At 45.6% G+C, this 25,264-nt stretch overlaps 1 protein-coding gene and 1 long non-coding RNA gene across 6 annotated transcripts; one reads left to right on the top strand and one right to left on the bottom strand.

The window, feature by feature from the left end:
* Window positions 1–11: 11 nt before the first annotated feature.
* LOC108445852 lies at window positions 12–15,170 on the bottom strand. The gene is made up of 3 exons (XR_001860879.1): window positions 14,479–15,170; window positions 3,960–4,100; window positions 12–1,380 (listed from the first exon to the last, which is right to left on the bottom strand). It is a non-coding gene; the product is annotated as an uncharacterized LOC108445852 (long non-coding RNA).
* LIMA1 (LIM domain and actin binding 1) lies at window positions 2,850–23,237 on the top strand. 5 transcript variants are annotated; one of them, XM_008630950.2, is made up of 10 exons: window positions 2,850–2,987; window positions 4,929–4,974; window positions 6,954–7,352; window positions 11,592–11,700; window positions 12,731–12,891; window positions 15,177–15,281; window positions 17,205–17,262; window positions 17,541–17,653; window positions 20,534–20,667; window positions 21,059–23,237. In XM_008630950.2, exons 1-10 carry the CDS (start codon window positions 2,869–2,871, stop codon window positions 22,059–22,061), a joined length of 2,247 nt encoding a protein of 748 aa, XP_008629172.1. In that variant the 5' UTR covers window positions 2,850–2,868; the 3' UTR covers window positions 22,062–23,237. The 5 variants fall into 5 exon arrangements, with proteins under 5 accessions (XP_008629172.1, XP_017586237.1, XP_017586236.1 ...); XM_017730748.1 differs by having other exon boundaries at window positions 11,589–11,700; XM_017730747.1 differs by having other exon boundaries at window positions 11,562–11,700.
* Window positions 23,238–25,264: the final 2,027 nt, after the last annotated feature.

The following is a 25,264-nucleotide window of genomic DNA, read 5'->3' as shown; positions in this document are numbered from 1 at the left end:
GTGGCCGGTTCCTGTAGCCACTTGTAAAGAAGAATAGGCCACTTCCACCTTGGGCAAGTGTTAGTAAGTTGGTTTCGGTTTTTTTTTAGGATTTTTCCAGATAGAGGGATTTACGTTCTGCTGTTAAACTCTTGGATAAAGTTATTGGAGGTAGATTTGATGCGTTGTGGCTCAATCACAGTCCTTCCCTAACATCTGGCACGTCTCTGGCATCCCTGTTTCCTCTTCTATCTCCTCTGCACTCTCTGCCACCTTCCACAGAACCTGTCTTCACTGCAGTAGGCAGAGCATTCATAGTCTTGTTTAAATCTTAAGATGTATTTTTTGAAATTACTCTGAATAAACCATTCAGAAAGAGCAGCAGAGAAAGCCCAGAGATATTTGACCATGCCAAAACTGTAAATGAATGAGAAAGTGCTAAGAATGTGGAATGGCATAAAAATGTGGGAGCACAAGTTTCAAGGCATGTCAGAGTTCTGCTTCGTGTCATTTCTAGCGACTGAGATTCCAGATATGCCGCTTCTCTTTTCAGCTGAATGTCCCAGCAGCAGGTACTACCTTTATAAAGAGATTTTTGCCTTAGCAGGCCAGATTAACTCAATGTACCTGTGGTTTTGATGGAGAATGGCAGGGGAAGAGAAAAACTCAATAGGGAGAATGTGCAGCCCTGGACAGGGCTGGCTGGAGCTGCAGTGGGATGCTCAGGCATCCAGAGCAGGGTTATTTTCTGAACAACTACATTCAGTTTTGTTTCTCAGTATTTTACTGAACTGTCCTTCCGTGTGTCAATGAGCACCTGTTCCCTGTGCCAGGGGAGCTCTGATGAATGCCCCGCTCCTGTTTCCTGGGCACAGCTGACTCTGCTCTGTGAAAGGCCATTTAAACTGCAGCAGGGCCTCAGGTGAGCTCCCTTTGGCTCAAGATTAGTCATAAAACAAAGTTCAAACTGTGGCATGATATGGCTCATTCAGCATTGGTCTTTAACATGGACAGAATTATTTTTTTGGGGATTTTCCAGCAGGAAATTCTATCTGTAATCTCTCTGTGTGTATTCTGGGGATCGAGACTGGGGGCTGTATCCTGCAGTCACAGAAATACTGGTTTTATTTGTGTATGAAATACGATTTTTTTAAAAGGTAGAAGGTGGAAATGAGATCCTTTGTCTTTGTAGATGGTGATTTGTGCTGTTGTCAAAGGCCAGTCAAATGCAGAGCCCTCTCCTCTCAGTGCAGCCTGGATGGAGGTTTACAGGGGACTTGGTGATGCAGAGTGTGTTCAAAAAGGCAGGAATTTCAGAAAATAACTCCAGTTTAGGTTTCTCTTGCTGGTTGGAAGGGGCTCTGTGTGCCTTTCAGAGGCTGAGGCTGCAGATAGCTGCACCTGGAAAGGTAACATGGATAAGTGGTTTCAGTGTGTTTCATCGTCCCCACAAAACCAGCGTCACTTGTTTGCAGCGATAGTTCAACCTGCGCGTCCGAAAGCTCCACCAAAATCACTGTCCTGATAAAACACGTCCTGTCACGGCGTGCCGTTCTCTCCAGGACATGGGGGAATTATGGAATGTGAGAGAAAGGCCCGTTCTTCCTGACTGCATCTCCCAGGACAGAGACGTGTTCACCTGCCACCTGTTGTGTCTCCAGGCAGGGAGCAGCACTGGAGAGGCTTCTCTGCTCCCAGGGCTCCCATTCCAGCACTGGGAACTGCCAAACTCTGCCTGTGCCCCTGAATTCTCCTGGACTGAGGTGTTGCAGAATCCCACATCTCTGTCACTTCTGAGCAGGTGCATTCTGTATGTGTGAGGATTTCGAAAACGTTGGCTTTTCTCCCTTTGATCGACTGTTTACACCACGTTGTCTGAGGGGGTTTCTGTTTATGTGTGACCAGTTGTTCGGCAGACCTGGACTCAGACTGGATCCAGAGTTCCGTGACTCTGCAAATCCGTTAAAGGTATTAATGGAAAATACAAGGAAGAGCTCAGCCTGCCTGGAGTTGGAATTGCAGGGTCAGTTCGTGCCCTTGCCACAGGCATTGTGTGACATGGGACTAGGGATAAAAGAAAAGAGGAAAAAAGGAAAGGCGTTGCCCTACAGGCTTTATTTTTGTCTTATCAGAGAACTCTTTAAATTAATCTCCCCTCCTTTCCTCCTCCACAAAAGAAAACTATGTAGAAAATAAATCTGATATAGTCTTGTTGGCTTCTGTGGTGAAAAGCTGGACAAAATCTCTTCCCATTTCCAGCAGGATGGGGTGGTTGGAGTTGTTCTTTAAGTAATTAATACTATTAACTGATATTATGGTAACTACTGCAACAGGAGGGGCACAGCTGCCTCCATGAACATGAGACTTGTTTGAGCTCACAGAGGAAACGCTGCTGTGCTGAGACCGAACACAAGAGTGAATGAAAAATGTTTGTATAGTAATTACATCCTCTTAAGTTTCGTAACTTAAACCCTCTTACATAAATGCCAGCACATTTGGTTTGAAACTGGAACAAGTGAGGGCACTTTGGGGCTTCTGGAGCTTGTGTGTGTGTGTGACATAGCAGTGTCACTCTGGCATCCTCCATGTCCACAGCTCCTGTGTCACTCCGCCGGCTCCCACTGCTCTCACCCCCCCCAGCATTGTGCCTGTGGCTTTATCAGGGCACCATCTCAATGGCATTTGCAGAGGAAATTATAACTGTCATCTGCTGCCTTTTTAAAGTCAGTTGATGGACGAGATCCTGAGGGGTTAGGATTGGTGGCACTGGGATGCTGGAGCACCTGAATAGGGACGCAGGAGCAAATCACTTTGTGAAACTTCTTTTCTGCTCCCAGTTCCTACTGCTGACACTATTCCTTCCTCCTGAGCAGGGATTTGGGAGATAAGATGGAGCCTTCCCCGTTCAATAGAAGGCAATGGATGTCCCAGTCCTTGAAAATCACTGCAAAAGAGCTTTCCCTGGTCAACAAGAACAAGTCCTCGGCCCTCGCAGAGAGGTTCTCCAAGTAAGTGCTGTGGGGCCGGGGAGCACCAGCTGTGTGTGTAGGTGACAGCTGGTACCTTGGGCAGGGACTGCTGTGCTCGCAGTTGCTGTGCCCTGCACAGACACACCAACAATCCCACCCTGCGCATCCCTGGGAGCGGTGAGCAAATGCTTCTGGAGCTCTGGCAGCCTTGGGACTCCGACCATTCCCTGAGAAACCTTTTCAGTGCCTGACCAGTCTCTGGGGGAAGAACCTTTTCCTGATTTCTAGCCTAAACCTCTCCTGACGTAGGTAGAAAAGGAATATTAAGCTTCCCTTTTCTCTGAGAGACAGATAAAGGGTTACACTCAAACTATAAATATTGTATACCCTGAGAAAGCTGAGTGGCAGTAACCAATGCATTTCCTGGAAAGGCTTTTATTTCCTTAAGGAATTATGTAGGCTACAGCTGGGGTTTTCAATGGGATTTGGGCAATTGAGTCTCCGAGGCTCTTGCATTAATAGTTTAACAAAGTTTTGGGGTATTTGGACCTTGAGTGTGGGGCAAACGTTATGGAATCTGTAGGAGTGGGATAGTTACACACCCACAGCTCCAGAGTTCCTCTCTGGCCCAGGGAGAAGCTGTTTGCTGTCACCACCTTGTTAAGGTAATTTATTCACTCGCTGAAGCTTGATTACAGAACCTGGTCATCTTGCTAAATGTTGATAATCCCTTGAAAAAGGCTTACTGGAAGTAATCCAAACTGCTATTCCTTAATCAAGTAGCATCCCTCTACATAGGTGGGGTCAGTTCCTTGGAAAAACCACAGTCCTGCTCTCTGGCTTTGCCGCCCTGATGCCTGCAGGGAAGAGTGTGACTTTTTAAAATGACGTTAATTAAATATTCATATGTGAAAGCATTTTTGTCCATCCCATGTAATGAGTTTTGTCAGGTCAGAGACACAAAAGGCAACAGCAGAGACTCAAAAAGTGCCCCATGCTGGGCTGACTCACAGAGCGAGGGCTGGGACTCCTCATCATCATTTTCCAGGTGCTACTTGACTTTCATCTGTGTTCTTCTTTGTTTCTTCTTCCAGTAGTGATCCCTCTTCCTCCAGCATCACTGTCTCAGCACGTTGTGTTCAAATTCGGACCCTTTATAGTGCAGAGATGTGGGTTAGTGTGTTTGCACGGATTAAAGAGGAGCTTACGCTCAGAGAGCAGCAACAGCCTGTAACACACTCACTGTTGTGTCAAAAGCAGAATTCCACAGATAAGGAAAACAGAAACACCCTTTGCCCAAGCAGATGCTGGGCTCCTTCTCTCTGAAAGGCAGAGCTCTCCTTAAAATGGCAACATTTGTCACTAATTTTCATATTTCAAAGGCCAAGTGCAATCATCTTGCACAGTGAGGACTGTGCAGGGACTTGCACCCAGCACAGTGCAGGTTGCTGGGAGCTTCCTTCAGCTCCTTAAAGGACTTTGATTCATGATCCAGGGTGGCTTATCTCCAGAGGGCTGTGATCACCCATCCCGCTGCCGTGATGGCTCAGCTGCCCAGGAGGCAAGTGCTGAATGGGGGCAGTTCCCAGCCCGCAGAGTAAAATCCCCTGGCACTTATGGAGATTTTCGGCGTATGCCAAGCTGGAATTTGTTCTAGCTGAGTTATTCTTGCAAGGGGGCACAGCAGACAGCTGGGTGGCGGAAACAATGCAGCTATTCCAAGGTAAACTGTCTCTATTTGGGGATCAGAGTGCTTAGGGAATGAAAAATATGAATGCACGTTATTATTGTAAACTGGATGACTGAAAATGTGTCTGTCACTTGGCTTTGTGTTATTTGCTGCTGTTGGTCCAGCCTCTAGTTTTAGTTGAGGGGAGTGCACAGAACCCTTGGTGGGGGAAGAAAAATCTTAGCTGTCTTCAGGAGCATTCAGTATTTTGGTTAAAACTTGGGTTTTGTTTGTTTTTCACTCTCTCAAAGGTATCAGAAAGCTGCTGAAGAAGCCGCTGCTGAGAAGAAGAGAAGTGTAAGTGTTTTGTATAAATGTTTGTTTCCTTGGGAATAAGCACAGCCTGCAATCAGGATGGATCACGCATGAATATTGCTGTGACAGTTGATTTTTGGAATATCAAAATTGCTGCTGTGTGTCCTACAGAAAACCTGGCTTAGATATAGGGTTTGCTTTTGCTTCATGGTCCATGCTTTTTCCCAATGTGGAGGAAAGGAAAGGAAATCAAGTTTCTTGCCCAAAGCTGTGTTGAATCACCAATTCTCTCCTAAGCAAAAGGCAAAATGAGTTAACCACAAGCCAGGAATACCCACCTCCTGTTCTTAGCTGGAGGCACTTGTGTGGTGCCTCTCCCTTTCTTAACTAAATTTAAAAGTGCTTAAAAGGAGCCTCCAAGCCTCCCTGAAATCCAATGTGTCTTTGAGAGCTGTAGGATCTTCTCTGAAGTGACTTCCAGGGCTGTAAATGCCCCTGGATGAGGCAGCACCAACTTTTTGGCTCTGTTACAGCCCCACATTCCTTCCTGTAAACTCCATTGCACTTAGGTGTTCAGGGGTCAGGGAACCTTGGCTGACATATCAGGCATGAAGGTTGCAGGGCTTTGTCCTGGTCCTCGGGGTAATTTGTATTTTAAAGCACTGCCAGTATTTTCAGGATCTATAGGAAAGATTTGCTGCCTTGATTTCTTTAATGCTTGGGGAGCCACTCTTTGCTGTTTGGGATGTAGGTGAGATAAAATAAGCATTCTAAAAATTACTTTTCAGTCTTAAATTTTCTTCATTGCTTGTGCTTGTGTCTGTCAATCTTCCTGTGATCAGGGAACAGGCAAGTCTCACGCAGGAGGGACTTGTGTTAGGAAGCATGCTGGGATTCCAGAGGTGTTCCCGCAGGAACGTGCCACACAATTTCCAGTATTTCTGTTCCATTACAGCACTTCCCTTATAATTTTAATACTTTCTTTTCAGTAGTCAGCAAACACGCTGATTTTTTTTTTTTTTTTGAAGTGTTGGTGGATTCAAGTCAATTTGCAAAGCAGCGTTCAAAATGTGACCAGAAGAGTAATAGGGTGAGAGACTTAAATCCTAATATAGCCGCTAATCCCAGTTAATTCCTGTAAGCCTGGCAGCCCTGCTCCACTTGCAATGAGTTTGGAGTGGTCTCCGTAAGGGAGAGACAGGAAACATGCAATGGTGGCAGGTATTGGATTGGAATGGCTCAAACAGGGGCTGGGCTGTTGCTCTGGGGAGAGGGAACTGCTGGGGGCAGAGCTGGTCTGGGAAGCAGCTGGATGTGAGGTGATGCTGCTCCGGGCCTTCCCTTGGGGGTGAGGCAGTGCCAGTGACCCGTGTGCGTGTCCCCATCGGTGCTTTCAACGGGCTGAGTGAAATAGAACAAAAATCCCAGCAAGTTATTGGTTATTTTTAAACTGGAGCAGAAGGATGTTTGTTGTGAGTGCTTGGCTTGAGCTTTGGCTGTGTGGTGTAAAATCCTGGGCAGGTCTCTGGGAGCTGAAGTGTTGCTGTTACCCGAGAGCAGGAACAGGTAACTCCAAGGATTTAGTGGTTTCTGGGAGCTAATTTGTAGCTTTTGGAAGGCCTGATGGCTGTTGTCTTCTGAAGACACTGCAGCATTTGGTACACCAGCCTCTCCTATGGCCGCCTGTGCTCCTGTTTCCTTGTTCTGGGACTGGAGGCCCTCCTTGTGTGGATTTGAGTCCCATTTCCTTCATGTGTGGATTCAGGTCTTTTGTGTGGCATTTAACTCCTGGGGTTTGACTCCCTTTTGCCTTATAAGGCCATTCCTGTTTGCTCACTTCCTGCCTTACTCCTGACTTTTCTCTTCTCCCCCCTCCTTCCTTCCCTATCCTGGATGCTTTCTCCATGTGGCACAGCTGTAACTGTTCACAGCTGGCCGGGAGCGGGGATCGGTGCTGAGCTTCCTCCTGCACGGAAAGGAAGTGCTTTGGAGAGCTGGAATTAACTCCTTGTTCCTTGCAGAACACAGAAAACCTGCCCGCTCACTTTACGAGGGGGAATCTGAGCGTGCTGAAGAAGAAGTGGGAGAATCCGGTGCTGGGAGCGGAGTCTGGGAAGGAAACGGTCCGGAGCAGCTGCGCTGAGGTGAGGCACAAGGTCGGGACCAGCCGCACCCCTTCGCCACCCCCGGGGGCTGGAGCTGCCTCCGGCCAGGCGCAGTGTCCCGCTGCTGACAGCACAGAGCCCCACATCCACTCACGGGAGAGCGGCAGCATGGAAAACTGTGTGAGAGAGCCCCGTGAAATGGAAAAGCCCGAAGCCAGCGAGAGGTCGGAGTCTCCGGGGAGGATCGAGAAGTACAACGTGCCCCTGACCAAGCTCAAGATGATGTTCGAGAAGGGTGAAGCCCCTCAGGCCAAGGTAAGGATCTGTCCCTCCAAATCTTGGAGAAGCTAAAGCTGCTGCCTCCGCGGCATCAGGAAAATCCCGGGAGGGAGTGGCTCCAACTATTGACTCTGCAAATATTGTGTTCATTGTTTTAGTGAAAGCAGAACATCGTGGTGTTAGTAACTTACTCGAGCCACACAAATATGTGCAGGGTGCTCGGAGTTGTGGCAGCTTGTGGTTACTCGTTGGAGTAAAGTGAATTTGCTTTTGATAGGGTTCAGTGGAAGAGGGGAAAATAAGTGTGGAATTTATTAAGTTTTGTAAAGTGAGTTGGGATTGTTTGTGTCTCGTGTGAAGATTACAATGAGTTATGAAAATGTGAATTGCACAAAATACATATGTAGATATTTATGTACTTTTTAATATATAAAAGAGTAAGTAACTGTTTGAAGTGAGCTCAGCAATCAGGACTGTTGCAGTTGAGATGAAGCACTAAGGAGTGAGAGTTTTTGATATCTGTATCAGTATGAGTCGCACAAGCTCACACATACACACAGTGAAATACTCCCATCCTTTCCTTGCTCTTCCCTCATCTTTGTATCTTACAAAATATTTCTTATCGGGAAAAAAAAAAATCCTCACTGGGGGAAGACGAAGCCGAGATGGCCAGAGCAGCTCCTGCCCTCACTAGTTTTGACTTGCAAATGCTCAGGGCTCGCATTTTTCTTCCAACTGCTCATGAAATCTGATCCCGCATGTGGACTGCAGCCGGCGTGTCCCGGGGGGAATTGCTTAACTCCAAAATGAGTTGCATATGCTGGGGACTTGCAACACAGTCCCGAGGCCTCGATGCTGGTGGATTTTCCAGTTTTCTCATAGTTTCCTCTCCTCCTGGCTTTGTTTTACTGCGGGTGGTTTTCTTGCAGTATTGACTAAAACAAACACATTTTGGACAAAAGTTGTTTTAATATGTAACAATTTAGGGCTCAGAGGAGCAGCTCGGTGTTAAAGGGAATTTTGGGTCTGTGTGAAGTCATTTCACAACTTGAATTTTTGGAGTCTTTGTCATGATATGAGACCTTCGCTGAACTCTTGCTGTAGGATTAATCACTCAGGATTCTTCAGGAGTTCTGCAGATGGGCTTCGAGTAACTTTATCTCAGCCTGGGGAATAAATTGTTTTGGAGCTGAGTGAATCTGAAACTGATAGTTTGTCAAGTTTAGCAGTTCAAACACTGTTGAAAACCAACTAAACGCAGTAAACACCATCCAGGAGGCACAAAACTGGTCGGGTTTGGTTCAGAATTCCTATTCCAAGTTAATCTGTTACCCTTACTGCAGAAGGGAAAAGGAACGTTCTGAAGTTTAGATGTGTGGGGGAGAGGGGGCGTGTTTGGAATTCAATTCCTCGTTCTGGGAATTGATCTGTGGATGGGAGGATGGTGTCAGTCAGTACAGTGGAGGGAGCTGGATGCTGTGGGGACCCAGGTGTGGCTCGGTGAGGTGGGAGCCACGACAGCACTGCAGCTCTGCAGTTGCCTCTCCCACTTATTTCCTGTGCTTTTTCCTGAGTGAGGCTTCGTGGAACCGTTTTGGTGGAAAATTCCTTTCTATCATTGAGTCCAACTGTAAATTCAGCTGAGAGATGGCAGTTTTCCTTGGACTTTACTGAAGACTTAATGTGTTGGTGCTGTCAGAGCTTTGCTGGCTATGTGTGAACTAAGCAGCACCACGGCTGGAAGCTCGTGGCAGTGCTGATAAATCAACTTTCATGGCTGCTGGGCAGGTCTGGGGCAGGGATCCAGGTTAGAGCCTGGATTTCCTGATTCCATCTCCCACTCCAAACAAACCTACTCTCATTTTCAGAATTATAGGTAAAATCCCATCATTTATTCATTTATTCACTCAAATCTTGCTCTGTCTTCTGCAATAGATAGGAGGCAGATCTTCTTTTATTGCATTTTCATGGAAATAAGCTGCCCTAATCCCATTAGGGGCAGGCACAGCAGCCTGGATTGCTCAGTGCTAAGCAAAGACTGGAACTGATAAAAGACCTAATGTCCAAAGGATTCTTCCTGTAAGTGATAGTGAAAGCACATCCGAGGGGGAGGAGAATCAGATCTGCAACACTTCTGAAAAAGTTGTCTCCAGGCTGGTTTGTGCTTTTCCTTTAAGGCAAAACCTGGCTGTGGCGTGTAGGTGACCTCGTGGCAGGGTCATGTCTGACACAGATGGTTTGTAATGAAATAGGTGTAACTTTGATTTGGGTTTTTGCCCAGCTCTGTGCCCCAGGCAAAGCTTTACCTGTGCTCCTGGTGCTTCTGCACTTGCCCAAGTCTGAGAACTTGGAGCTTTCCATAAACGAGGAATATTTTATCTCATTTCCAAAGCAGCAGAAACTGTGCCCTGGGAATTGTGGCCCAGCCAAAGAGTGACAAACCCCTGGGGGGCTTTGTCCATGTGAGAGGAGTTACCTTCCACAAGCCATGATCCTGCTGATTCCCTGCAGTTGGTCAGTCCATCAGATGTGGTGGGGAAAGTCCCTCATCTTCCCCTCTGTTAAACATTTTTTTTTCTTTTACTCTGCTTTTTTCCTCCCCCCAAGATAAAACTGTTGATACAAAACCTACACATATTTGTAGGATATTTGTAGATTTACTGAATGTTTGTAGGTTTACTGAAATATCCCTGACCTCTAAAGCTTTTGTGTTCTGGTAGTTGGGATTTTTACTCTCTGTGTTCTGCAGCTCACCCACAGAAGGGCTCTTCAGGTGAGGTTGTGACACCTGCGGATGTGAGGTGGCAAAGGGCAGGAGGAGGAGCTGGCAGGGCTCTGGAGTGGTGCAGTTGGAGCACTCCTTATCTCTCGAGCTGCTTCTGCTGATTGAGCTTTTCCTGCTGGACCCTTTGGACCCCGAATTTCTGAGCTGCAAGAGCCCTAGACTCGTGGGTTCAGGGTGATGTTAAAGGGGACATTGGCTGAATAAGGATCATCTAAGAATAGTTTTCACAGAATGAAAGTCCTCTGCAAGTCTTTACAAGTGTGCAGGCACTCCCAGACCTGAGCCTATTGGTCAGTGCAAGACTTGTCAGAGCTAAAGCTCTTTTCCAGTAAGAAAAGTTACCAAAGTCTTAAACCACAGAAATAGAAACTATTTCCCGTGCTAATGGAAAAAGAGGTCTTCCAGCTGCATTTTCCTTTCCTGGTGAAGTTGCTGTTTGTATGGAAAGCAGCCTGATTTTTCACAGTGATTATCTTACACTGCAGTTCTGTGAAAATAAAACTTTGGAATTTCCTTCAGTTTGGTGACCAGCAAATAAGAAAATCTGGGGGGAAATGTGTGGTTGGAGCATCTTGCCAAACCTGTCTTTTTCTCTACACTAGCCTCAATCTGAATTTCCATCTGTGATTTAACTCTTCCTAGAGAGGAAACAAAGGTCCAGCACCTTCTAGGATTTTATAGGTTGACTTTCAGCTGTGAGTACATCCTATCTTGATGGAGTCCAGTTTAACCCTGTGCTCACAAACTTTTATCAAAGCTGTGGAAATTTCTTTTTGCGCTTTCTTTTATTGAGATTTAGATTCTGAGGAGCTGGTCTCAATAAATAAGAATAAAATCTGGTTGAGGCAGCCAGAGCATCTGTGTGGTGCTACAGGACACCCTGTCCAGCTCTGCAGCAGAGAGTGATTATCCTGGGGATCCGAGAATATTTATCTCTAACACTCTCCTGCTTAAGCTTCAGCCTTATCAGACCTAATTAGGGAATTATTTGGTACCAAATGCATGAACTATCCAAATCAAAACAAGTATCTCTAGATAAATTTTATTACAAAACTATGAATTCCTTTTTCCATGGCTGAAAATGAATGCAGATTTCGGATAAGTGGTTCCTTGCATCCTTCTTCTGATTTTAAATTGTCATACAATGACTGTGACTATTGGCTTCAACAGAAATTGCACAAAATGTAAAAATCTAGACTGAAGTTTTGTATATGCAGTGGGAACAACCTAAAAATCTGATCTCTGTGGTCCTTTTCAACCAAGACAACTGCCAAAGGGAACCAACTGACCTCTCTAAGAAAGTGTTTTCCAGGTGACAGAGGGTCAGGTACTCTGTGATCAAACTTTATATTGGTTAAATAAGATGTCACCTGCTAGACTTGTTTATTCCAGTAAAGCAGATTTGCTAGTGACACCTGTGCCTCTTAAGGGATTACCCACAGCAATCCCTGTGTGTCCAGGCAGCTGATGGGAGGGTGTGTCCCCAGCAGGGCCCCCGGGAGCCACGGAGGGCAGCCTTGGGCAGGAGGATTTCAGAGAACAGCCTCTCCTCAGAGGACTGCGATGCCGCCCAAGGAGAGAGGAGCCACAGCACAGCAGGTCAGGAAACCTCGGGGCTGGGGCTTGGCTGGGTTGGTTTGTTTTTTGTTTATGAGATAAATCTACTTTATACAACACAATAGAAATTTTCCTGGAGGTGGCCAAGGAACAACTGGACATGGCACTCAGTGCTCTGGTCTGGATGACAGGGTGGGGATCGGTCAGAGGTTGGACTCACTGGTCTTGGAGGGTTTTTCCAATCTCAAGGATTCTATGAAATAACTTTTGCCTTTCCAAAATGGAAGGAAATGCAGCCACCTTCCAGCTGCAATGGCCACCAGCATGCCATTTAATGAGTGAAGCCTTGCTGGGAGTTTTAAACCATTCCACTCTGAAGCATGGGAAACCAAGGCACAGGGAATAACCAACAAGTTAAGGAATGCAACCCATTCTTTCCCTGTGTCTCAATCCTAGAACTACTTTGAATAGTCAAGCTAATTTAGGAAGCAGTGAACAGACAGTCAATGTTCCTTCTTCCTCCTTGCTTCAGTCCTCATCCCTCCTACCCTGGCCAGGCACAGGGAGCTACTGTGAGCTTTGACTTAAACAAAATTATGTATTTTTATCTGTTTGGAGACCTTTTTCTAGCAAACCATTTGCAGTCTTTTGGGGTTTCAAGGAATAGCTGATATTATAAATACTCATAGAACATCCTAAATTGGAAAGGACCCACAAGGATCATCCAGCCCAACTCCTGGCCCTGTACAGGACACCCCAACAATCCCACCCTGTGCCTGAGAGCATTGTTCAAATTCTCCTGGAGCTCTGGCAGCCTTGGGGCCGTGACCATTCCTGGGGAGCCTTTTCAGTCCCCAACTCCCCTCAGGGGGAAGAACCTTTTCCTGATATCCAACCTAACCCTTCCCTGACACATCTCCAGCCGTTCCCTTGGCTCTCACTCCTTACTGATACACGTTGTGTCCTCACTGGCATGATCCTGGAGAGAATGGCAATGTTTCTCCTCCCCAAGAAGGATCTTGGTAAGTGCTCTGAGAATTATCCATTATTCATGTTTGGTTTTTTTTACCAGGGTATCTTGTAGAGACCAGTCCAGGAGTCAGCCCAGACAAGGCAGAGACCAGGAGGAACCTGGACATGCCCCGTTTATCTGAGACGTCAATAAAGGACAGGCTGGCCAAGTACCAGGCAGCTGTGTCTAAGCAGGGCAGTTCCTCAGGCATCATTCCCATGGTAAGTCTTGGCTTGTGTGGAAGTGAATTTTTGTCCCAGCCTGAGACTGAAAAGATGATCTTATGGAAAGCAGGCTGCTTGAGGGTAATGCTGTTTTTTTTGGAAAACAATTCTGTGCCCATAGGAGTAATTTCTTATGAAGAGTTGTCTCTACATACTGCAGGAAGAAATAAGTATATTTGCATCTTCCTGGAATAATGTTGAAAGTTTTCCAAGGGATTAATTGCTGGCACCCTGACCGAAGTCCTTCTGAAGCATAGTTGATGTTCTTTTTCTTTCTGAGTGTCTGTAGCTCTCTGCATGTTTCTTGGTTTTGTTTAAAAAAGAAAACTCAACTCAATTCCATGTTTTCCATGAGCTCTAAGCTGTGGGAAACTGAGGCACGGCAAGATGAAGTGACTTTGTGTCACACAGTGCTCAGAACTTGGATCTCTTGGCCTGCAGCTTTGGGATCTCCAGTCGCTTCTCCTCACTTTGCTTTTCATCTCCCGTCAGGACTTCTCACCACTCTCTGAATCCAATTAGACTCTTGCAGTGAATGAACCTCTGCCTGTTTTGCAAATATTTGATCAGGAACTGAACAATTAATGAAGTGTTGCAGCTGAGGAGGTTTCAGGAATCTCAGCTTTTGTTAAAAGCTGCTTAGGTACATTTGCTGGAAGTTTCTGATACTTTTGCTGAATGGTGGGAACTTATATTGCTCAAGCATTACTTTTATTAACCAGAGTAATAGATTTGAAGAGGGAAGGCCTTTTTAAGCTGGGAAACTTGCCCTGGAAATGAGAGCCCGAAGTGCTGGTTCTCCCTCAGAGGAGCGCCTGCTTCCCAGGAGTCTCTGTAGAGAGCCAAGGGCCTCTTCCCAGCTCGAATGATTCCTGAATTTCATCTGCACGTGGGCCAGATTCTCCAGCTGTGGGAGGAGGGTCAGTAAAACCTTCCCTGCATGAATGGAAAGTCCTTGCAGCCACTGCAACAAATCTGATTAACCTAATTGCCCATTTCTGCCTCCTGGACTCGTTTCCTGATGCCTTTTCCAGTTTGGGGCTCAGAGTGCTGGCTGAGTCACTAAATTCTGTCCTGATGGCAAGAGATTTGCCGTTTCTCCAGAGGCTCCTGTTTGCAGCCCCCCAATGCTCTTGGTTTAGTGTCAGTCCACCCTGATGCTCTCAGGATGCCCCATTTGGGCACAATCTCTTCTCATTTTGACCTGGCACTTGGACGAGGGCAGCGTAAGATAGAGCAGACAGGGGCTCCCGTTTGCAGAGCCACTGTTCCAACAGCAGCCCTAACCTTTGGATCTTTTCCTCCCCTGCTAGCAAAGCAACCAGGGCTTTCTTGATATGGAAGTGTGGTGTTTGTGCTGCCCTTCTCACATCTGGGCTACAAAGGAAAGCCAGAATCTGTCTTGGGATCAACTATTTTGGGGCATTGTGGTGTAATGAGGCCTGGATTAAAACTGATGCACACTTGGTTCGAGCAGGGGTGAGGAACAATCAGTGTTGCAAGGGATGCAGGAAGGGGAGGGAAAGGTGCTGGGCAGCAGATACAGAGATCTAAACACGAAAATGCCAACATTCGGTTACAAACCTCTTGGATGTGGTTGGTTTTGTGGAGACTTGTGTCCAAGTGCAGGAAGACACTGGTGCTGGCATGTGGCTCTTCGTCTTTCATGTCATAGAGAAGATGCCTTGTGAAAAGCACGAGGCTTCCAATGATCTTGTGTCCTGTGGCAATGAAAGAAACACGAGGTTTCACTGGATTTTATTGGTTTTAAAGTCTGAAAGATCCTTCTGTGAAAGTCTTAAGTCAGTCTATTAAGAACAAAAATCTCAGGAAAACAGAGTCAGGGTTTTGACTAGAATTGAAGCAAATGTGGGATTTGCTTTTATGTCAAATTGTATTTAGGAATGACACTGTACTTTAGGCAATGCTTGTCTGGAAATACTTGTCATTCCAAGTGAAAAGTTAACATTTCTTGAAAAGGGAGATGTGGATTGAGCAGGGAATATTTAGGAGTTGATTTTAAACAGGAATTTGGAAGAAAAGGGTTGTTCAGGAAAACGCTGGCATTACCTCCTTAGAGCACAGTAAAATTCTACAGCCCAATCCTGTTCCCTCACTAGAATATGTCACTTAACAAGTGTTTATACATTTTTATGGCCCTTCCTTTAGTTATCACTCCATGTACTCAAAAAACAGTTTTTAAAACATTTCAAGAAAAATAGAAAGCACATATTTTCTTAGGAGAAAAGAACTTGTCACCTTTCCAGTGCTTTGTCCTATAGAGTGAGATTCAAGCCAGTGAGAGTGAACTCAAGAATTACAAATCTGGGCAGAAGGAGAATCTGGCACCAATTGAGGACTCCAATTCCTGTCAGGATGGGGAGAAGGTAAGATGTCCGTTCTGGTGGAGATCAAGGGCTTTGTTTTAAGTGGAACTGGCTGTGGAAGCACAGCTGATACACTGGTTCCGTGTCCCACATGCCATCTGGGAATCGAACATGAGCAGCTGATGCAGATTAGTTACATGCTGCAAAATTCCTGATTTTTTTAAAATTTTTTTTTAGTCTGTCTCTGAATTATAAGCCAGCAAGTGTCTGTGGAAGAGAATGTCTAGAGAAGTTTTCTGGGAGAGTTTTTCTGTATTGGTAGGTTTGTTTTATGGTGGGTTTTTTATAAATGAAAAAATCCACACCAATTTAAAAAAAAACCCCATAAGCAACTTTATATGACCCAAGTAAAAGGAGTTTATCACTGTTTCTTCTGCATTTAGTGGCTAAATTTTAGGGTAACTGGGAATGGCAGTTTGGGTTTGTTCCTGGTTTTGAGCTTCAGCTATAAATTGAGACTCTGTAAACTGGACTCAAGCATTTGTTCCCTGAACTGGGGACAGCAGACGGGATAAAAGTAGCTGAATAATAATTGGGGTACTGTGTATTCCATCCAGGCTGAACACGTGGCAGCTTAATGCCAGGAGGGCTTTTAGAGCTTTTCAGCCTTCCTTGGGCAAGGGGCCAAATCTTTGCTTTCAGCTGTTCCTCAGAGACAGCTGAGCAGCTTCATGTCTGACTGGTGGAGGCTGCTTCCTGCTCCAAGGTGAGTTAATTAAAAGACCACCTGTTAAATCAGAGTATCTCCCTGTTGTGAATGGAAGATTTGAATAAAATTTCTTGTATTCAGCTGTAATTGCAGAGTTACTTGTTGAGGTGTCCAGGTGCAACGAGAACCTGAATAGAGCATTGTTTGGGAGCCAGGATTGTCCTTTGGAAGGGATGTGGTGAACTTGGAAATGAGCCTAATTAAAGCTGCTTGTCGTTAATGTCAGAAATGGGAATCCTCTGGCAAAAAGGAAACAAAAGACACTTCACTCTGTCATTTTTCACACTGCACCCGTGGCACATTCAGTAGCCAGACGTGTGTGGCTTCAGCAGTCTCAGAACATGTTCATGCTCTGCCCAGGACAGTGGGGTACAGCTCTGTTTTCAGCAGACCAGAGGATGTTAATACGTGTAACTTGCCTCCTCGTTACCTCGTTAATTTACAAATTTCGGTTGCTCGCAACGGACTTTTCAATCATTAAGGTGAATTAGTGATGATTTGCAGTTAATCTTGTTTACAGTACTTTAGTTCCTCAGTGATTAAATAGCAATAGTGCCAAGTTTAATAAGGAGTTATATGTCAAGAGCTTTATCTGTAGCATGTTTTGTTCATGGTTGCACTTGATGATCTTAAAGGTCTTTTCCAAACTAAACAATGCTGTGATTCTGTTTAGTATTTGAAACTGGTTTAGATCCAGTTTCTCCAGTTTTTAATCTTTTTTAATTACGAACTTGTTTGTTTTTTTTTTTTAATTCAGATGTTCTTTTTTATTTTGGGGTTTGTTTTGGTGTTTTGTTTTTTTTTTTCCCAAGAGCACAGTCTCTGCTGAATGTTTAAGTGTCAGAGATTGGTCAAATGTTGGAGGGAGCCATGAGATTTCCAGTAAATGTGCTGCTTGGGGTCAAGGGATTTGTAAGAGAGAAAACCTGGGAGGAACCTCAGCAAATCAACCAAGATTTGAGGGTTAATAAAGGTGTACAAAGAAACAGAAATCTGATGTTTGTGTGTGAACCCTGTGAGGGTGTCTGCTTTATAGCCAGGACTCTCTTGACCATCAGCTGGAGCCTTTTGTGCCTCAAAAACAAGGAGTCCTTTCCTGAGCCCCTCAGGTCTCTCCCTGTCTCGGTGCTCAAACTGCCTGGTGCCTTCCTGGGGCCATGATTGTTCAGATCTCAGAAGGTCAGAGGTTCTCATTGTCTCATTTTCTCTTGCAGGTTTCTGTAGGTGAGAACAGCTTGTCTTTGCACTCTGGTCTGCTGGAGGATGGCCATGGTGAGCCCTATCAAATGATTAATTAATAAAAACTGTCTTGTACTAAAAATCTGTCCTGTGCCTAACACAGACTTTACAAGAATTGCTTTCCTGTTTAGAAGTTCATTTGCAGCTGTAATTTTAAAACATCTCTAACTCCTGTTGCCCTGATTGAACACTTCTAAATGTAGCTCCCTCACTGTTTAACTTGAACTGATACTCTGGTGGGTCTTGTGAGCATAAGCTGCCCACGGTTTAACGCCATTGTAATTGTCTTTTCTCCCTCCTCTGCTCCTCAGTTGGACAGTCGGAGAGCGAGGCAGAAGCTCAGAAACATGTCAGCTCAAAGCAGCAGAACCTTGGTGCTAAAGCAGCTGGGCAGACAGAGGCCTCCCCACCGAAAGCTGTGAAGGTAACGCAGCTCTTTAGTCTCAAGCACTGGTGAAGGTTAAAACCAACTGTTGTCCCTATTTAATACTGAAAAGCCTAAACGTGCTTAAGCATAAAGGTCTGGCAGTAACTGGATCAATACCTGCTCCATCCTCATCAGAGTGTGATTGTGAGGGCACTTTAATTCGGGGTGGGAAAGCACCTCAGAACGGTCAGGTTTTCCCCACAGACTGGGGGGGAGTTGCTTGTTGCTGTTACACCCCTGCGACAGAGGGGCTGCTTCTCTTCAGTGTGGCAGAAGGGCTCGAGCAGAGGATGGTCTCAGATGAGGTCCTGGTACTGATCTCCAGAGCTTTTATCAGTCTGGGACTTTGCTTTGCTCCTCTTCCAGCTGTTCCCAAGGTAACTGCAACTGGTAGTAACTTTATAGTGAGGGCACTGTGGTGCCTGACTCCATAAAAATAAGTATGGCTTTCTGAGTAATGAGTCTTTGATGTTACAGTTTCTTTAGGGAGCGAAAAAGCAGATGGAGAACTTTGGGACAGGGATGTAGTTGCTAATCTGATTAGATAACAAATGGCAGTGCTGGATGGTTCGGTCAGGCTGTACTTGCTCATCACATGTGTTGTTTGGGGTTGGGATGCTGATTCCCTCGGCTGCCAGACACTTCCTGGCTCACTCCTGAGGAAACAACTGGGCTTTTGTTGTTTTCCCCATCTTTGGGAGGAACAGCCCTGAGCTCGGAGACTGGGGAGATGTGGCTTCCCAGTGTGCCAGGGAAGAAATGCCAGTATGGGAAACTTGAGCTGCCAGTGAGAGTTGTGTGATCCCAGTCTGTGACACACAACGTGCATGTCCTGGTGCTCTCTGCTCTCTCTTGATATTATCAAAACCATTTTAGCCTTTTGCCCAGTTACTGCTTTAGATGCTGCACTGTGAGATAGAAGCTGCTGTTTATTCATGCAAGGTTCCTATTTGTCTCTTCCAGCTTCTGTCTCCTGTTCTTGGTTCCTAACCTCTCCTCCTGCCTTCTGCTTCCCTCCTAATGTGAGCTCAACTCTCAGCTTTCTCTCAAGTCCTTTTTATACTTACTGGGCCTCATCTTCCTCCTGTAGCTCCTATTTGTAGTGTCCTGGAAAGGAATTTCTGTCTCTTCACAGCCCAAAACGCCTCTCCACAGACATAGGGCTCATTGTATGCAAGTAAGTTCCTCTCCTTGGATGGGGATGTGATTGCAGAAGCCCATGCCAGCACTGTTGTGTCACCATGCAAAACCAATGCCATCATTGAGCTCACTGAGCTTTCAGGGAGAAAACGTTTTGATGGGCAAGCAAATTGTTACTGCCTTGCTCCATGTGGCAAGCACAGGTGATGAGATTTTTGTTTGCATCACTAAATCTCTTTTTTTTTGAGATTTCATTTAGTGACTCGAGATTCAGAGTTTAGGCAGCACCTAGAAACTTTGGATTCTTTTTCAAAAGGAATTCCGAATTTTGTTAGTGAAGCTGTCATCACTGGAACTTTAATCTACTGTAACTTCAAGCAATGCCTGGAAACCCTGAAATACATATTAAAATGGAATTAAATTGGCAGCAAACTTTATGGTGGTGACAAAATGACTTGAGCTGGCTCCATCTTCAGCAATCTGCCCTTACACACTGGAACTTTCATTCCTAACCATTGTTTCTAGACTGTTATAAATAAATTTCTGTGATTATGTCTTCCTTTGACCTTCCTGTTTTTTCTTTAGCCATCAGATTTTTCCGTAAAGCTTTTTGTAAGTTTGTAGCAGGTAATTCTTTCCCACGGAAAAGCCACACTATAAGTATGTCTGTGCAGACTTCAGAGTGGAGCCTGGGCTGCTAAATCATTTGTAATCAACATGGAGCCTCAAAATGCCAGTGTTGTGTTATTTAATTTATCCTGTAAAGTGTCCTCCCCATTGGCCAGTGTTAATAGATTTCAAGGAGTAAATGGCATCCAGTGACCTTTTCTCATGGACAATGTTCTTGCTTCCTTGATGCTGTTGAAAAACTAACACGCGATCGTTGCTGCACAGCAGTGACACTCGACTCCTCAGTGCTCAAGTTTATCCTTGCACTAACCCCTCAGGAAATTCAGTAAGCACATAAGAATTTTAGCTGTTTAACCTCAAAGCTCTGCTCACTTTGAATCTTGAGCAAGTTTGGGGGGCTGCAAGTCCTGAAATCTGAGTGTAGTTTCTTTGGGATAGAGCTGGAATTGTTTACAAGTGAAGTCAGGAGTGTTTCCTGCTGTTGTATCGGTGCTGAGACTATTTCCTCCTCTTTGAGAGGAAAGATTTAACAAAAATGGATAATTTCAAACCACTGAGCAGCCTGTTTCACCTCTTTCCTCTCCCACCCTGCACTTTTTGAGGCTATTTCAGTTCTTCTGGTGGACAGTGTCCCTGGCCGTAGCAGGGGATTGGAACTAGATGACCTTCAAGGTCCTTTCCAACCCAAACCATTTCGAGATTCTCTTTTTCTGCATGGTTTTTATTATTTTGGTATGTCTCACACTGACTGTAATCAACTGGAATGTTTCATCAATCTCCTGTCAATAAAAACTGGGGCTGCAGGAACGAGACAGCTTTGGGGAACTGGCTCAGTTTTAGTGCTCTCATTGTTCTTTCCCAACCATTGCTCAGCATGTGATGCTTCAGCTGTGGGATTCACTGGGGTGAAATCTTGGCTCCCTGTCAAGCCACAGCAATCCCATGGGCCTGTCATAGCTTCTTGCTGCCCACCAGACCCCGCTGCACCATAATTAGAGAGTGACTCTCTGCAGTTCTTGAGAGCTCAGGAAGCTGTGCATGAACTCTTGCCAAGTCCCCAGCAGTTGATGTGTTTTCCCGTTAACAAACTTTCTCTTCCCCCTGTAGAAATTCCAGTTGCCAATGAAGGAAACCTGTGTTGGGTGTCAGAAGACCGTGTACCCCATGGAAAGGCTCTTTGCCAACCAGCAGGTGTTTCACATCAGCTGCTTCCGCTGTTCGTATTGCAACAGCAAACTCAGGTACCTGCACTGCTCCCTTGGCTGCCCTCTGGGAAGTGTATTTTCCTCTTGCAGCTGAGGAAGGTGCTGCTCAGGCCTAGCTGAGCTGGAAGTCACCATAATCCAGTGATTTGTGCAGGCGTGTAGGAGAGGTAACGCAGGCCTAGTTCTGCCAGTGCCTGGTGCACTTGATGCCATTTTTAAACTCTTAATGTAATTTTATGTGGGGAAAAATATAATGTCCGGCTTTATAAAGAATTCCTAGAAAGAGCCATACAAACCCTGAGGGCTGTAAGCTTGTTTTTCTGAATGTGTGGAAGACTGAAATTGAATCTCTTCTGTAACACAACTAAAATAGACACCCGTGTCAGTGGCCCTGAGCTCTAACGTTTGACCTGTGTTTCCTGAACAGCCTCGGGACGTACGCGTCTCTGCGTGGGAACATCTACTGCAAGCCTCACTTCAATCAGCTCTTCAAGTCCAAAGGCAATTACGATGAGGGCTTTGGACACAAACAGCATAAGGAATTGTGGGCAGGTAAAGCTGAATGTGAAGAATCCCTGGAGAAAACCGTCCATGGTGTAAATGCACCAGAAACTCCACAAAGCCCAGGAGTAGAGGATGCCCCGATTGCAAAAGTGGGAGTTCTGGCAGCAAGTATGGAAGCAAAAGCTTCAGCTGTTCCTGAAAGAGAAGAAAGACCAGCGGAAACAAAAAAGCTCAGGATTGCCTGGCCACCTCCATCTGACCAAAGTATCCAAGGAAGTGCCTTAGATGAGGGCATCAAAGTACTTAAACCCAAGTGGCCTCCAGAAGAAGAGATTTCCAAGCCAGATGTGCAGGAGGATGTGGATCTGGATCTCAAAAAGTTAAGAAGATCTTCCTCGCTGAAGGAGCGAAGTCGCCCCTTTACTGTCGCAGCCTCATTTAGAACAATATCTGTTAAAGGCCATAAAACAGAGAATTCACTGTCTCCTTCTAAGGCAGAGAGAGATACCTTGAAAAGGAGTGAGGAACTGGAGAGAGAGGTTGTCATACAGAAAAAGGAAAAGGAAAAGAAGGTTGAGCATAGGAACATCCAGGACGTTGGGGAGAAAAATGTGGAGGAAGAACGGGAATTGTCTGGTGTCAAAACAGTAGAGCATAACGTTGTAGAGAATGGCCAGGTGAATGCAGACACAGATGAGGAAGAACATGCTACGGAGGAGCCAGAAATTCCAAAGGAAGAACTCCTTGAACCAAATTCTCCTAAACATTCCAGCTTAGCCAATGTCGTGACTGCTAAGGAATCATGTCCAAACCAGAATCGCAAATCCCAAGACGTTGGGTTTTGGGAGGGTGAAGACGTGGAAGATCTATCTGTGGAAGAACAGATCAAAAGGAATCGCTACTATGAAGATGATGATGAAGAATAAACTGGCCTTTTACTAGAAAACTCGCTGCAAGGTGCTGGGCCTTTTGAAATGGGTATTTTTAGCTTTAACGAACAGCTCTCCTGGATGAAGTGATGCTGCACTGCACATCGGCGTTAAGGGAATCTGCGTACAAATTATCTCAGCTAGAAAACTCTGGAAGCCTGCAAATTCTTTAGGTGCATGGAACAAGCGTCTGGCTGTGGGATGGCTTCAGCAGGTAGTGTCTGTCCCCAGCACGAGAACAGAGCTGTTCTCTGCTGTCTTATCCCTTTGAGCTTCAATAGGTATTTCACTAACAATTTATGGAATTCCACTGCACTTGCCGTGGTGGTGTGGGACAGGGCCTCTGGAACACACCACCTGTAACCACTACAAATGCTACTGCAGTGCTTAGGGACCAACTTCAAAGGGACTTCCTGGCCTGCTTTAAAATGGTCACTTAATGCACTTTAATACATGGAAAGGGCACAACTGGGCTTTTTTTTTAATAATAAAAACATTTCTGTGTGTAGAGTCCAACAACTAAAGCATCCTAAACTGAGTGCAGTGTGAATTTCTGTCTCAAACCTGCCTGTGATCGGTTGAGGAGTCCCTGCACAACTGGAATGGTGCCCGTTGCTGGACCATGTGTATTTCAGTGCTTTCCCAGGAGCTGTGCTGGCTGCCAGGTCTCTGCAAAAGACAAGTGAACGCTTTGGAGCAGCCCGCAGGGCATTACTTCTGCATTTCACACGCATTTGAAGTGGAGTTTTTTGTTCGTTTTGTTTTTGTTGTCATTTCTTTTTTTACTTGGAGTTCTTCATCATCATTTAAAACTGCAGATAAGATTCTTAAGGCCTTTTGACAACTCTGAAATCCTACTTGTATCAAGCTGCCATAAATCTTTTCCTTACAGCTGTGAAATTGTGCTGCATTGCAAAAATCTCTGGAATCAGTGACACTTTTCCAATTGCCAGTGTTGAAGATTAGAACATTTTTTAATTTGACTTCATTATTTTACAAATAATAAAATCTTAATGGGGGGAGGAGGCCCTTTTTTTTTTTATTAGCTTTCATTTGTACTGTATTCTCAAGAGAATTAGATCTTAACAATTCTTGAGGTGTAAAATATTCTGCTTTCTTAACAGTTCTGCTAACGACAAAACCTTCAATAAAGTTTGGTCGTTTCCACTATAATTGAAGTCTGCATTCATCTTGTTGCACAAAGAGGCAGTGTTTAAAGAATTGTCATGAAATCATGGGATGGTTTGGGTTGAGGGGGACCTTAAACCTCATCCCGTTCCATCCCCTGCCATGGCAAGGACACCTTCCACTAGACCTGGTTGCTCCAAGCCCTGTCCAACCTGGCCTTGGACACTTCCAGGGATCCAGGGCATCCTCTGGGAAATCCATCCCAATGACCTACCACCCTCCCAGGGAGGAATTCTTTCCCAATATCCCATCCATCCCTGCCCTCTGGCAGTTTGAAGCCATTACCCCTTGTCCTGGCACTCCAGGCCCATGTAAAAGGTCTCTCTCCATCTTTCCTGCAGCTCCTTCAGGCACTGGATGGCCACAATTAGATTCCCCCCAAAGCTTCTCTTCTCCAGCCTGGAGGCAGCTCTGCAGGTGGGGTCTCACCTGAGCAGGACAGAGGGGCCTCAGCCCAGGCTCAGGGGGTTCCTGGGGCACGTCCAGCTCTCCTCCACCAGCACCGAAAACCCTTCTCCCCAGGGCTGCTCTCCATCTATAAAAATGGAGGGGAAAAGATGGGTGAATTCCCCGTGCTTCTACTGGAAGCCAGCCCGGGCTGGCTCTGGTGCCCCACTAGGTGACACTGTGTGTCCGTGGTTTCCTGCTTGACTCAAATGAGCAGTTTCTGCTCTCAGACTGAAGAGCGTGTGGAAGAGGGATTAGAACAGGACTGGCAAAAGAAATAAGGACATGCAGGGATTTTTCACTTCCATTTCTGGCTCCAGGTGGCTCTCGAGGACAGCTGAGGACAACTGAGGTTTTTTTCCCCTCTTCCTATCAGCTGCTTTTTATTTAAGTTACTGTCACTTGAGCCTGAGATGGGTTTGGTTGGGATAGAGGTATAAGAGCCAGAAGCAATGCAGTGAAAGTTCTGCAGCAGCGTGAGGAAATGCTCATGTGTATGACATGGATATTGGGAAGGAGAAGGGAAAAGCCTGCTGCCTAGTTGGAAGGTGTTAGCAGTTCCACAACCTAGTGCTCATTTTCCTTTCTTTTAGATGGGGAAGTAAGACTTGCTTTGTACAGAGAAAAAGCTAAAAAAGCTGAGGCACAAATCCAAGTTGCTTTCTGTCACCTTTCTCTGTTCCTAACAAAATCCATTTAGTATCAGATTTCCTCAAATTGCTAAGCAACCAGAGATCTCTCTGACTGGAAATTGTGCTGTTTGAAAAGGGAGGGAAGACTATTTGTCGTGGACTTGGATTTACGGAATATGCCAACTGCTTGTTTCTTAGGAAACGCAATTGAATTTTACAGTGTCTTCCTGGTTATGTGATACCAAAGCAATATTGGCTGCACTTACCAGAGACTGTAATCAGAAAATCATTAATTCTAGTTAAATCTGAGGCATCTGTGAGTCTCTGACATACAGGGACCCACACCTGGTCACTGAGACCAGCTGAACATCTTCAAGGAGAAATTAGCACACAGGGTACTTCTAAATGAAGTAATTGATTAAAAAATATCCCAGGTGAATAGATCATAAATTAGTCTATCCTTGAATCTATTAGTTATCATAGTATTTGAGTGCTTAATGGGCCATTTAATCTGTTCTCCACTGGACAGGTGCCAAAAGAGACATTACACTAACGATGGATCGTTTACTGCCCTGTCTTGCTGCCTTGAGGACTTTTACCAGTTAGAAGTCCTCTCTGCTTGTAGAAATCCCGAGGGCTCAGCAGTGCGTGAAGCATCAACGTTACGGCCTTGTCACGGTGGGATTGTTGGGGTGTCCAGTGCAGGGGGAGTCGGACTTTGGCGATCCTTGCGGGTCCCTTCCACCTCAGGATATTCTGTGGCTCAGTGGCTCTGTGACTCTCTCGCCGTGTTTTCTGTGACTCTTTACTGTCACTCTAGTTCTGTCCCCTCAGGGAGCGCCGAGGCGATGGCGGCACCGTGCGCGCGCTTCTCCCTCACGAGCCCGCGCGCTTCTCCCTCACGAGCCCGCGCGCCCCGCGCCGGCGGGAACG

Source organism: Corvus brachyrhynchos, unplaced genomic scaffold, assembly GCF_000691975.1.
Source record: "Corvus brachyrhynchos isolate BGI_N302 unplaced genomic scaffold, ASM69197v1 scaffold933, whole genome shotgun sequence".
In the NCBI taxonomy this organism is placed as follows: Eukaryota; Metazoa; Chordata; class Aves; order Passeriformes; family Corvidae; genus Corvus; species Corvus brachyrhynchos.
Note: the sequence above shows the minus strand (reverse complement) of the source record. Positions and strands in the feature narration are given on the sequence as shown.

Bases quoted from the DNA above. Each gene is read 5' to 3' on its own strand.
- LIMA1 (XM_017730747.1), top strand. From the start codon at position 2,869: ATGGAGCCTTCCCCGTTCAATAGAAGGCAATGGATGTCCCAGTCCTTG. The intron at 4,975-6,953 runs GTAAGTGTTTTG...TGTTCCTTGCAG, and splicing joins CTGCTGAGAAGAAGAGAAGT to AACACAGAAAACCTGCCCGC. The intron at 11,701-12,730 runs GTCAGGAAACCT...TTTTTTTACCAG, and splicing joins GAGGAGCCACAGCACAGCAG to GGTATCTTGTAGAGACCAGT.